This window comes from Microcaecilia unicolor, unplaced genomic scaffold (assembly GCF_901765095.1).
Source record: "Microcaecilia unicolor unplaced genomic scaffold, aMicUni1.1, whole genome shotgun sequence".
NCBI classification, from domain to species: domain Eukaryota; kingdom Metazoa; phylum Chordata; class Amphibia; order Gymnophiona; family Siphonopidae; genus Microcaecilia; species Microcaecilia unicolor.
In genome coordinates, this window is record NW_021963040.1 from 142,911 (window position 1) to 157,341 (window position 14,431).

Below are 14,431 nucleotides of genomic sequence, written 5' to 3' on the forward strand. Positions count from 1 at the left end.
ACACTGGAATGCTTTGCCGGTGTTTTAAGATAATTTATTTAATCTTGTCTAATGATTGTGGTATCATTTTATTTTTTGTATTTCCCAGTTTGTTTGCTGGTTAATCTGGTTGTAATCCCCCCAAATTTTGGTGCGAACAGCAGTGGCGTAGCCAAGGGTGGGCCCGGGTGGGCCCAGGCCCACCTAGTAGCAGCACACCTATGATGTGGCTGGCAGGGATTCCCAAGCCCCACCAGCTGAAAACTCTCAACAACTGTCCCTCCTGCATACCTTGTAAATAGCAGATCTTGCAGCAAGCAGCAACTGATACATACTGCTCGCACCCGCCCCACAGCCTTCCTTCTGATGTATTCCCACCTATGCGGAAACAGGAAGTTGCATCAGAGGGAAGGCTGTGGGGCCATGGGATGGGACGGGGTTCTTCTGCCCACCCATCTTAGGTACAGGCCCACCCAAAATTGGGTGTCTGGCTACGCCCCTGGCGAGCAGAATATAAATCTTGGTAATGTAATTACCAGAATGTCTGTTACCATATACTTCTTTTACTACTTGAAAGGTTTAATGGGATCTCTGCCACTATTCTGAAAATATTTGTGAAATATAGTATTTAAAATAGCCAAAACTCTGGTTAATGATGTACTTGTGGGCAGGGGCGTAGCCAGACAACAGATTTTGGGTGGGCCTAGGCAAGAATTGGGTGGGCTCCAAGTGTTCTCCCCCCCCCTCCAAAAAAAGAAAAGTCTCAGCTGGTGGGAAAACGCTTCTTTCCACCTTGGCACAGGGGCGTAGCCAGACACCCAATGTAGGGTGGGCCTGGGCCCAGGATGGGTGGGCAGAAGAACTTTGCCCTATCCCTCAAGTGATTTGGTCTCTCCCTCTCTCGCCTGCATGCCATTTGGTCTCTCAAACATCCTCCCTCCCTCCCTCGCATGCAGCAACTAATACACACTGCTCATGTTGGCCCCACAGCCTTCCCTCTGATGCAACTTCCTGTTTCCGCGTAGGTGGGAATACATCAGAGGGAAGGCTGTGGGGCTGGGGTGAATAGTATGAATCAGTCGCTGCTCACTGCAGGCGAAGATCTGCTATTTACAAGGAATGGAGGAGGGACAGTTGTTGGGAGTTTTTGGCTGGTGAGGCTTAGGGATCCCTGCCAGTCACATCATAGGTCTGCTGCTACTGGGTGGGCCTGAACCCAAAGTGGGTGGGCCTGGGCCCATCCAGGCCCACCCTTGGCTACGCCACTGCCTTGGCAGCAGTATTGCACTGAAAACTGAGCATGCGCAGGTGCCAGTGTCGTGGAGAGTAGCTTTTTTGTTACCATCAGGGGAAAATCTTCAGCTGGCGGAGCTTGGGATTCCCACAAGTTACCACTAAACATGTGCTGCTGTTGGGTGGGCCTGAGCCACAAATGGGTGGGCCCTGGCCCACCCAAGCCCACCTGTGGCTACGCCACTGCTTGTGGGTTGTTTTCTATATATACTTCCCCTGGTCTGGCATGTAATAATTAACTGAAAGGCCTCATCCTTTTCATTTAGATATTGAAATGTATACATGGATATAAAAGAGAAAGGAACTGAGTTCGATTCCCGGCACAGGCAGCTCCTTGTGACTCTGGGCAAGTCACTTAACCCTCCATTGCCCCATGTAAGCCGCATTGAGCCTGCCATGAGTGGGAAAGCGCGGGGTACAAATGTAACAAAAAAGAATATATATATAAACAATGCCTTCTGAAAGAGCATAGTCCCCACACTGTGCCATGGGTTGAAGGGTAGAAAATAGCCCTTTTACACGCTGCAAAAGTTTTTGTTTGGGGTGCTTTGTTTTGTTTTTGAAATAGTTCAGGATTGCATGTACAATATCTGGCTCACTGTGTTGTGTTAAATCCCCTGTTTGTTGGAGGAGATTTGCAGAATCTCCCCCCTGCAGACATTAGGAGCAGACTGTCTATGAGGGTCATTCTTGTGTTAAATGCTGATGACGTCCAAACTTGTTTTAGGTTTACTGGGAATAGGATTTCAGCAGTTTGGCTGTGAAGAAAACCTGAAAGCTAATCCATTACAGCACCTCTTTGAAGTAAGTTGTGGCAGTTCTGTTGTATACTTACATGGCTTAACAACAAAGATCAAGTGTGAAAGGGCCTCTTTACCTTACAGTTTGAAACAGAAGGCTTGAAACACAATTCTGTTTTTTGTTTTTTTTTGTTACATTTGTACCCCGCGCTTTCCCACTCATGGCAGGCTCAATGCGGCTTACATGGGGCAATGGAGGGTTAAGTGACTTGCCCAGAGTCACAAGGAGCTGCCTGTGCCTGAAGTGGGAACTGAACTCAGTTCCTCAGGACCAAAGTCCACCACCCGAACCACTAGGCCACTCCTCCACTGTTGCTACTATTTGAGATTCTACATGGAATGTTGCTATTCCACTAGCGAAGTCGGCCCTTGCAGATCACCAATGTGTCCGCGCAGGCTTCTGCTTCTGTGAGTCTGACGTCCTGCACGTACGTGCAGGACGTCAGACTCACAGAAACAGAAGCCTGCGCAGCCTTCTACATGGAATGTTGCTAGTGGAACAGCAACATTCCATGCAGAATCTCCAACAGTAGCAACATTCCATGCAGAATCTCCAATAGTATCTATTTTATTTTTGTTACATTTGTACCCTGCGCTTTCCCACTCATGGCAGGCTCAATGCGGCTTACATGGGGCAATGGAGGGTTAAGTGACTTGCCCAGAGTCACAAGGAGCTGCCTGTACCTGAAGTTGGAATCCAACTCAGTTCCTCAGGACCAAAGTCCACCACCCTAACCACTAGGCCACTCCTCCAGTCCATTTATTTTTATTCTAATTTATTACTGATATTGTATCTTATATTGACATTGTTTTTTAATACTGTTCTTTTATATTCTTTTTTTCTTGGAATATTGTATAGTAAAGGAGTTTATTTAATTGCATTGTATACCGATTTATCATTGATACTGTATTTTATATTGATATTGTTTTTTAATATTGTTTTTTCAGGGGGCTGTTCCTCTGTTTTCTGTATTTCTGTAATCCGCTTAAAGCTTGGAGGAATATAAATACTTAAATTAAATCATCTCCTCTGGGAAGATCGATATGAGTGAATTTTCAATTGATGTCAAAAAAGTTATCGTTGATGATTGTGATCAAGATAAACAATAAGGAAAGGTGATAGGATTTGATATGGAGAAATGAGGTCTTACCGGATCATTGTCTTTACATTAGTCCTTCCCACTATTCCAGAGTCTCTGCTAGGAATGCCCCCCGCAGTAGAAAATTTTTTATTTTATTTTTTGTTACATTTGTACCCCGCGCTTTCCCACTCAGGGCAGGCTCAATGTAGCTTACATATTGTATACAGGTACTTATTTGTACCTGGGGCAATGAAGGGTTAAGTGACTTGCCCAGAGTCACAAGGAGCTGCAGTGGGAATTGAACTCAGTTCCCCAGGATCAAAGTCCACTGCACTAACTACTAGGCTACTCCTCCACTAGCAACATTCCATGTAGAAGTCAGCCCTTGCAGATCACCAATGTGGCTGCGCAGGCATCTGTTTCTGTGAGTCTGACGTCCTGCACGTACTCACAGAAACAGAAGCCTGCATAGCCTTCTACATGGAATGTTGCTAGTGGAATAGCAACATTCCATTCCATGTAGAATCTCAATAGTAGCAACATTCCATGCAGAATCTCCGATAGTATCTATTTTTTCTCCAAAGACAAGCAGGCTGATATTCTCACAAGTGGGTGACGCCACGTCGGCCCCGGAGGATTTTAAAGCAAAATCTCTTTACGGCGTTCCGACGCGCGAGCGATCGTACTGCGCATGTGCGCACATCTCTTCCCGCTCGCCGTGCGGACACGCCCCTCAGTTTTTCTTTTTCCGCGTCTGAGGAGACACGGAGTTCGTTAGGGCTTCGTGTTTTCTTCAGGTCTTCGGAGTTAAATCTCTTTTTTATTTTTTCATTATGTACTTTTCATGGCAGGCTCATTGTGGCTTATATATACAGGTATTTTTTGTACCTGAGGCAAGAAAAAATTTAAGTAATTGCCAGAGTCACAAGGGGCTGTGCCTGAACAAAGCATTAAGCTTCTCTTTTCTTTTTTCTTGAAAGTGCTGGCATATTGTTATGTGTGGGCTCTCTCTAGCCAGCAAACTAAACAAGCCCACATTTTTATGATCCATTTTTTAAAACTTTACAAACGGCTCTCCAGAGCTGTGACAGCCTGCTCCAGCACACCACTGTCTTTAAGCCCCACAAGTGATAAAAGGTGTATGTCACAGGAAAAACCAGGAACCTAAGCAGGTGCATCCCTGGTCAGCCACTGAATGGGCAACCTGGTGACACAATATCAGTGGTGTAACCTTTGAAGTGAGTCTCCACCCGCCTCGGCGCCTCCTGCTCTGCAGGTCATTCGGGCGCATCGGAGGATGTGTCTTGGGCCGGATCATCTCCCTGTGAAGCGCAAGTAGTGTCTCAAAGAAACGAGACGTATTCTACTCTGCCAGGGATGCCCAAAGGAGCTCATTCTGGAGTCCGACAGAGACCGATGCACGCTGGGTATAGTTATGCATCGAATAGGTCTCCACCTGCCTCGGCGCCTCCTGCTTGGCAGGTCATTCGGGCGCATCGGCGGATGTGTCTTGGGCCGGATCATCTCCCTGTGAAGCGCAAGTAGTGTCTCAAAGTAACGAGACGTATTCTACTCTGCCAGGGATGCCCAAAGGAGATGCCCAGAGCTTTGCTCCCTCGGTTATGGAGGTATCCGGGCTTCAGACATCAGTCGGTGCCGAGAGCGTTGCTCCCTCTGTTATGGAGGTATCCTGGCATTGGACGTCGATGCACCGGTACGTCGGTACCAGGTATCATCGGTACCATGGGTCCCGTCGGCACCGGGTATCATCGGTACCATGGGTGCCGTCGATGCCGAGTGTCATCGGTGCCATGGGTGCTGTCGGTACCGGGTATCATCGGTGCCATGAGTGCCGTCGGTACCGAGTATCATCGGTGCCATGGGTACTGTCGGTACAGAATATCATCGGTGCGTCGGTACCGAGGAGTATCAATACCAGGAACATTGGTACCATGGTCGGTGTCATGGGTCCCGTCGGTACCGGGTATCATCGGTACCATGGGTCCCGTCGGCACCGGGTATCATCGGTACCAAGGGTGCCGTCGATGCCGAGTGTCATCGGTGCCATGGGTGCCGTCGGTACCGAGTATCATCGGTGCCATGGGTACTGTCGGTACCGAATATCATCGGTGCGTCGGTACCGAGGAGTATCGATGCCAACTACATTGGTACCATGGTCGGTGTCATGGGTCCCGTCGGTACCGGGTATCATCGGTACCATGGGTCCCGTCGGCACCGGGTATCATCGGTACCATGGGTGCCGTTGATGCCGAGTGTCATCGGTGCCATGGGTGCTGTCGGTACCGGGAATCACGGGCACCATCGGCACCAGGTATCATGGGCACCATCGACTATCGGTACCAGGTATCATCGCCCATCGGTACCGAGTATCATGACTGCCATCGGTACCATACTATCAGGTATCGTCGGTACCGTGGATACATGGGTATCAGGTATCATGGATGCCGTCGGCACATGAGTACCATCGATACCAGATATCATGACCAGGTACCATCGGTGCCATGGGTGCCATTGGTACCAGGTGTCATGAGCACCGTCGGTGCCATGTGTACCATCGGTGCTGTTGGTGTCGGATATCAGGGGTACCATTGGTACCACATGTCATGGTTACCATCGGTACCAGGTATCATGGGTACCATCGGTACCGGATACCATGACTATCATCGGTACCAAGTACCATGGGTACCATTGGTACCGGGGTCCATCGGTGCCATGGTCTAGCAGTCTGGTTTCGATTCCCTTGCATTTCCAGACTTTGTCCTTGGCTTCGGGACCATGGGTACCATTGGATGCCATGGGTGCTACCGCCTCCTGCGGCATCTGGCTTTTCACCTGGTCTCCTTCACCGATGCTGCCTCTGGTATGGGTGTTCGCACCCTACTGGGGCAACTTCTCGACCCATATTAGCCTCCATATCGGACGTGTTTGGATCTGTGCTGCTCTGTTTGAGTAGTTAGTTCAGTTCAATGATGGTCATCTGACATTACAGTGGAGATTGTGAATCCCAATGCCCAGATGCTAGAGGTCCTGGACTACTATCTTCACCTGAGTCTTCTGCACTCAGAACAGATAGGAGTTCTAAGAACTTACTTTGGCGCCCCCAGGGCCAGAGCATACATCCTTAGCCTCTTTTGGAGAATGGCGTACCAGGCTGGCATGATCGCATCCCAAATCAAGTCTTGTCAGATCTTTACGAGCATTCCCACCGGAATAGGCTAGACCTTTTCACCAAGTGGTCAGGTAGCACACGGTGTGTCGCAGGTTCCTGTCCAAGGGCATTTTCGACACTTGTAATGTAACACCTAGATTTCTGCTCTAGGTACAGTGACAGACTCTCATGACTGTGTGCCTCTCTCCTGGAGGAGGAGACTCAGCAGAAAACTATAGATATGCTGTACATACACTTCCTCATCTTGGAAGTTCTTTAGAGAGAGGAGTAGTTTTCCTTGTGCCTTAAGGGGTCGTACCTATACTCCTACTTCTCGACAGCCGGTTCGGGCTATGCCTCAGCACGCTCGTTCTAGTCAGCGGCGTGCACCTAATCAGGCCCCTGCAGCTATTCCCCAGGAAACAGAGGGGTTTTTGACTGGCTCCAATTCAGTATAGCCACTAAAAAAAAAAAATGTCCGTACCGGCCATTCTGCCTGTCGGGGGGGGGGGGAAGTTTACATTTTCTCCACCAAAGGTGACTTCTTTATCCTCCAACCGGTAGGGTTTTTCAACTAGTCCGGTTAGGATACATTCTCAATCTGGAATCAAACCCTCCACATTGTTCATTGGAAGCTTAATCCTTTAGCTTCCATCAAAAGTGAGTACTTGCAGAGGAACTCTCTGCTTTTCTCAGCGCCAATGCAGTCGAGCCCGTTCCACCAGGGCAAGAAGGGTTGAGATTCTATTCCAGGTCTTTCTTTGTGGGTTGCGTCCCATCATAGACATAAGGGGCCTAAACAGATTTGGTTCAGGATGCTTTCCCTGGGCATCCTTCTTCCCATACTTCAGGAAAACGATTGGTTATGCTCTCTGGATTTACAGGATACTTATACTCTCTTTGCATCCAGAGTATGTTTTTTCCTAGTGCCTGGCTGTTGTTGCAGCGTATCTTCATGGACTGGGAGTGCATGTGTTCCCTTAACACGATGATTGCCCGTCTCAACAGATTACAGCACAGTACATATTGAGACTTCTAGACACATGGCTTCCGCAGTTCATGTAACTCCCATGGCACTTTCGCACATGACATCCGCTCAGTGCATCCTAGCTTCCCAGTGGTATCAAGTTTAGGGTATCTAGAGGATGTAACCCGACTGTTCACCAGTCTTCGGTATTCCCCTCAGAGGTGGTTAATTCTCTCTATTTTGATTCTGAGGCATCTTACTCAGTCAAAAGCTGCTGACGAAGGTTGCATCCCTCCTGGCTATCCAACCAAATTATTTTAATTCAACCAAACAATCGGGTTGTGATGTACTCGATAACAAAGGAGTACTGGATCTTGCCCTCTGAGTTAGGATGCCATGCAGATGTAGCGGTGGGCCCGCAATGCGGCATGTTTTCTCCAAGCCACTTATCTAATTGGTGTAAACAGCAGTCTGGCCGACAGGCTGAGCAGGATAATGCTACAGTTGAGCATGCCTATAGTTCGAAAGACCCCTCAGTGGATCTTTTTGCTACTTAGTCCAATCGCAAAGTCCCTCAGTTCTGTTCCAGGCTGCAGGTTCACGGCAGGCTACCATCGGATGCCTTTCTCCTTCTTTGGGAGACAGGTTTTCCGTATGCGTATCCTCCCATACATCTGGTGGAAAAGACTTTGCTGTTTCTCAAGCAAGATTGTGGAGCCATGATTCTGATTGCTCTTTTCTAGCTGCGTCAGATAGGATTCCCTCTTCTTCTGGAGTTGGAATGTTTTCCAGCTCTCATTACGCAGAACGAGGGGGCACTTCTGCATCCCAACCTCAAATCTCTGGCTCACACGGTCTGGATGTTGAGAGTGGGGTTTCGTTGAGTTTTCCAGAGTGTCTCCCGACTCTTGCTTGCTTTCAGAAAAGATTTCACAAAGAGGTGTTATTCTTTTTCATGGAAGAGGTTTGCCGTCTAGTGTGACAGCAAGGCCCTAGATCCTGCATCTTGTCTTATACAGACCTTGCTTGAGTTCTTTCTACACCTGTCTGAGTCTGGTCTCAAGACCAACTCTGTCAGTATTCATCTTTGTGCAATAGAGCTTATCATCAACGTGTGAAAGGTCAGCCTTTAGCTGTCCACTTCACGAGAGGTTTATCTCTCCCCCAATATTGAGAGAATTCCTTGTATGTGTCTAGGGGAGATTATTTCTGTTGGGCTTACCACCCACAATAATTTTGACAGTTGGCTCTTATGCTTCGGTCAGAGTTCCTATCACTCCTTATCCAGTATCTTGGGGTCCCAATGTCGTTTTCATCCAGCTGCTGCAAGCTCAATTCGGGCCACTGGATTCCTGCCATCTGAAGTATTGGACCTGGAAGGTCGTTTTCCTTAGTGGCTGTTCCTTCAACTCGTAAGGTCGGTGAGCTTCGGTCTCTAGTAGCTCAAGCGCCTTACCTTACTTCTCATCTTAACAGAGTAGTTCTCTGCATGCAGACAAAGTTCTTACTGGCGCTGGTATCAGAGTACCAGCTGATCCAGTCAGTTGTCTTACCAACATTCTTTCTCCCTCATCTTACAAGCCCTGGCGAAAGCAAGCTCCGCACTTTTTGCGTGGAGCAGAGGAGCTCCCTCGGACGGTCCGCCCAGTTGTTTATTTCTTTTAATGCCAGTTGCTGTCGGAAACTGCATAATTTCTTCTTGGATAGCAGAGTGCATCTCCTTCATTTTTGTCCAAGCTGGACTGACTCTAGAAGGCCATGTCACGGCTCACAAAATTAGAGCCATGGCTAAGTCGGTGGCTCATCTAAGATCAGTCACTATTGAAGAGATCTGCAAAGCTGCGGTGTGGTCATCAGTCCACACATTTTCATCTTACTACTGCCTTCAGCAATAGCCGACTCGTCAGTCGGTTTGGGCAGTCGGGGCTGCAGAACTTCTTTGGGGTTTAGAATCCAACTCCAACCCTCCTAAGCCCATTTTTGTTCTGTTCCAGGCTACACTCATTTAGATATTTCTTCTTTTCAGGTCAATTTTATTCTGGCCTCGCCGTTGCGAGACTCAATTGACCACTGTTTGTTGTGTAAGCCTGGAAGCTAGGGATACCCCACTTGTGAGAATATCAGCCTGCTTGTCTTTGGAGAAAGAGTAGTTACTTACCTGTAACAGGTGTTCTCCGAAGACAGCAGGCTGCATATTCTCACAAACCCTCCCACCTTCCCCTTTTGGAGTTGTCTCCTCCATCTTTTGGATTTAACTGAGGGGCGTGTCCGCACGGCGAGCGGGAAGAGGTGTGCGCACATGCGCAGTACGATCGCTCGCGCGTCGGAACGCCGTAAAGAGATTTTGAGATTTTGCTTTAAAATCCTCCGGGGCCGACGTGGCGTCACCCACTTGTGAGAATATGCAGCCTGCTGTCTTCGGAGAACACCTGTTACAGGTAAGTAACTACTCTATTTTTTTACAATTGTATCCCACACTTTCCCACTCATGGCAGGCTCAATGCGGCTTACATGGGGCAATGGAGGGTTAAGTGACTTGCCCAGAGTCACAAGGAGCTGCCTGTGCCTGAAGTGGGAATCGAACTCAGTTCCTCAGTTCTGTCTTTTTGTCCATTTACCAGTGGCTCTTACTCGTTGCATTTCTGAACTGTTCTTGATATGTCTTATTTACTGAGCTGGCCGAAAACGTCGTGGACTGCTCTTTGAAGTATTACTTCACTTTTATCTAGCCTGACCAGTCATGTTGTAGTAATGAACATGTTTAGAGTGGAAGAGGCTATTCTTTAACACGCTTTCATATACTATCAGCTATGGGAAATAACATTTTCCTTCTAGTTTCAGTGGTATTTTGATTATTGAAACCAGCAGCAAACGCGGGCGCTAGAGGCTATTTGCACCATACTAGCCCCTATGAGGAAGATGCACTAAAGTCGTCGGTAATTCCTGTTCCCTACCGATTCCATAGCGAATCGGTAGGGAACGGGAATTCACTAAGGAAAGGGAATGCAAATGAGCTACTCGTTGTAGCTCCGTTGCATTCACCATTACCTTGGTAGCCAGTCGGAGAATCGGGACGTCCCATTCGGTTATGCTCCTCTTCTTGGGTCTCTTCAGCCAATCAAAGCGCATCTAGCTTGCAGGTGTCAGCTATACGCACTCTGATTGGCTGAAGAGACCTGGCAGAGGAGCATAATGGAAAGGGACGTCCCGAACTCCGGATCGACTCGCAGGTCTCCGATTCCCTTCTCCTCGCTGCTACAGAAGGTGAGCAGCGCCGGGGAGACAAAACTAAAAAAAAAAAAAAAAAACGGCGAAAAGACGTCCCTCACAAGCGCATGCAGAGAACGTCCATAAAGGACGCCCCTCACGTGCGCTCGCTGCTTTTTTTTTTTTTTTTTACCTTTTTTTGGGGCCCTTTTCCTTTCCGATTCCCTCACAGGAGCCCTAACGAGAGGTGCAGACCTCACTTTAGGGTTTCCACGGTAAGGGAATCGGAAAAACGGTACTGCAGCTCATTATAATAGCCTTTGGATAATTTGCATTCCGTTGTCGTTGCCTGCTACCGTGACAGGAAAAATGCCCTTGGTGCATGCCCCCAGTAAACTACTTGCGTTTTAAACTGCCTGGAACCAGTTTAAAACGCAAGTTGTGGGCTCGTTAGGTTTTGTGCATCTGGCTCTATGTTTGCTTCTTCCTCATAATCAGAGCCCCGACCACGTGAAACTACGTGCTCGTGGGCTCTGACTGCAGAAATTATATTCCTCCTCAATGATCAGCGGGCTGCGTGCCAAACATTGGCGTGTTACCTTCAGGAAACTCTACGCCAGCTCAGAGCTGGTGTTAGGGTTTGTGGAACATTGGGGAGGCATGGGGAGCTCTGTACATCGTGCATACTAGCAGGCCCCCTCCAATGGAACCCCCCCCCCCCCGACACAATTTCATAGGGGCCAGAGATTCGGTGGATCTGTAGTCCCCCTAATCCCCCCTCCACCCCAAACAAAAAGCCCTGGTGGCCCAGTGGGCCGTAACGCAAGTCCCTCCAACCTGGTGGTCTAGCGGTTCTCTTCCCTGTCTTCCTGTACCTTAGTGGTGGAGGAGGGAGTAGTATACTCCCTCCTCTTCCAGCGCCACCTTGAAAATGGCGGCATACAGCCCTGCCCAGTGTATCCTGAGATACACTGTGCGGGGCTTCCTCACCGTATAAGGAAACTCCCTTATATGGTGGCTAAGCAATGCACAGCGCATCGCGGCACTGGAAGAGGGATGGAGTGTATTACTCTCTCCACCACCACTAAGGTACAAGGGGACGGGAAAGGGTTTCACTAGACCACCAGGTTGGGGGGGGTTTGCGTTTGTGGCCCACTGAGCCACCAGGGCTTTTTGTTTTGGATGCGAGGGGAGGTTAGAGGAGCTAGAAATTTACTGAATCTCTGGCCCTCTGTGAGCTGGTGTTTGGGGGGGGGGGGGTCGAGGGGACTGGAAGTATGCCTGCCCTCCAGCTTCTGTGACACTGGCTTGGGGTGGGGGTTCAGGGGGGCGGGGTCACTAGGCCACCAGGACCTTGCAATTGCAGGAAGGTCTGGGGTCCCACGGACCTCTAACCCCTGTGTTTGACAGGTCTGGGCTTTTGACAGCCAAGACCTGTCAAACAAGTGCGGGGAGGATTCGCTCAGGCACAATCCTATCACACTTTTACCCTATGTTCAGAGATAATAGCGTGCTTAAATTTGCATTCTATTATCTCTGATCATATGGCTGTAAAGAGCTGCGCTGTTTGGAACAGCCCGGGGCTTTTGGTCATCTGCACCTTGTTTTATCTTGGTTTCTTCTCTTTCCAAGGCAGCCACGCTTATTTGCAGTATATATTGTAGGTACTGTTTGTGTGTTTTAGGTGTATGTGCAGGTTAATAACGTAGCAGAAAATGATGAAAATATACAGAAGGCAGCACAGGAGTTCCTTTCGCGATTGGAGGAAGGTGACCCACAGACCTTGGCCATGTGGCAGCAGTTCAGAGACTTGAGCATTGAGGAATACATCAGGATTTATAAGGTAGAAATAAAATATGTGTTGGTGTTTAGTGAGTATGTTTGTATCAGTGTTATTACTTTTTGATATTTGCCTGAATATATTTTTGGCTTTATCACCATAAATGTATATAGGCACTTTGTGCATCACTTCATAAGTACATAAGTATTGCTGTACTGGGAGAGACCAAAGGTCCATCAAGCCCAGGATCCTGTTTCCAACAGTGGCCAATCCAGGTCACAATATACCTGGCAAGATCCCAAAAAAGTACAAAACATTTTATACTTCTTATCCCAGAAATAGTGGATTTTCCCCAAGTCCATTCAATAACGGTCTATGGACTTTTCCTTTAGGAAGCCGTCCAAACCTTTTTTAAACTCTGCTAAGCCAACCGCCTTTACCACATTCTCTGGCAATGAATTCCAGAGTTTAATTACACGTTGAGTGAAGAAAAATTTTCTCCGATTCGTTTTAAATTTACTACATTGTAGCTTCATCACATTCCCACTAGTCCTAGTATTTTTGGAAAGCGTAAACAGACATTTCACATCTACCCGTTCCACTCCACTCATTATTTTATAGACCTCTATCATATCTCCCCTCAGCCGTCTTTTCTCTAAGCTGAAGAGCCCTAGCTGCTTTAGCCTTTCCTCATAGGGAAGTCGTCCCATCCCCTTTATCATTTTCGTCGCCCTTCTCTGCACCTTTTCTAATTCCACTATCTTTTTTGAGATGCGACGACCAGAGTTGAACACAATATTCGAGGTGTGGTCGCACCATGGAGCGATACAAAGCCATTATAACATTCTCATTTTTGTTTTCCATTCCTTTCCTAATAATACCTAACATTCTATTTGCTTTCTCAGCCAAAGCAGCACACTGAGCAGAAGGTTTCAACGTATCATCAACGACGACACCTAGATCCCTTTCTTGGTCGGTGACTCCTAACGTGGAACCTTGCATGACGTAGCTATAATTCAGGTTCCTCTTTCCCACATGCATCACTTTGCACTTGCTCACATTAAATGTCATCTGCCATTTAGAGACCCAGTCTCCCAGTCTCGAAAGGTCCTCTTCTAATTTTTCACAATCCTCCTGCAATTTAACGACTTTGAATAACTTTGTGTCATCAGCAAATTTAATTACCTCACTAGTTACTCCCATCTCTAGGTCATTTATAAATATGTTAAAAAGCAGCGGTCCGAGCACAGACCCCTGGGGAACCCCACTAACTACCCTTCTCCATTGAGAATACTGACTATTTAACCCTAATCTCTGTTTTCTATCTTTTAACCAGTTTTTAATACACAATAGAACACTACCTCCTATCCCATGACTCTCCAATTTCCTCTGGAGCCTAAGACTCATCTTCAGCATACGAGATGTTACTGTATTTTTAAGCATATAAAATGTGCAACACATTTTTATAAACCACACCTACTTCCTGCGTGCTATAAGCGTCAGCGCAGTATATCAGGGAATTTTTACTAAGACAAACTAATTGCATAACTGGTATGTTTCTGTTTATAAGAGCTTTTCTTTTTATGTTTTTTTTTTTGCCAATTTTGTGAACTAATAATTCCTAAAAAGAAAAGACCTTAAAAACAAATGCATTCATTTTGCAATTAGCTTTTGTTATGAAACACCTAGCCAACCTGCCTGGGGTTACCCCGCGGCCACTTAGAGGGTCTATCCCAGCACAGCTCGACCTGCATCTGCCGCTCGTGCTCTACACTTGCACCCTTCTCCCACTTACTGGGTCACAATTGCCTCTGGGCGAGTCTCCCACTCTCAAATTATCCCCAGTGATTTCTAGGTTATTGGAGCCACACTCCCAGTGGTCCCACAGTTCCCATAAAGCACTCAAAGACCCAACACACAAACCACCAGGATTCTTCAGTCCAAACAGGGCGAACAAACAATTATGTTTATTCTCTTAAAAATATTGGAACAGTGGAACAAAATAGTGCAAATAGGCAAACAATAACAGGTAACTGAAATATGGATCAATTATTTTTATTTATTTATTTCAAGAAATATACATTCATATAAAATAAATGTAGGAAAATCAGGTAATACAACCATAAGAAAAATAAACTTTTTCATTCTTTACAT

The 14,431-nt window shown here is 47.3% G+C and overlaps 1 protein-coding gene across 1 annotated transcript in view; it reads left to right on the top strand.

The window, feature by feature from the left end:
- The window catches only part of RARS2 (arginyl-tRNA synthetase 2, mitochondrial), a 127,492-nt gene that overhangs the window by 41,169 nt on the left and 71,892 nt on the right, over window positions 1-14,431 (top strand). The window contains exons 8-9 of the mRNA XM_030188632.1: window positions 2,000-2,076; window positions 12,182-12,340. Coding sequence (XP_030044492.1) covers window positions 2,000-2,076; window positions 12,182-12,340 — 236 coding nt within the window. The remainder of the gene's footprint in view (window positions 1-1,999; window positions 2,077-12,181; window positions 12,341-14,431) is intronic.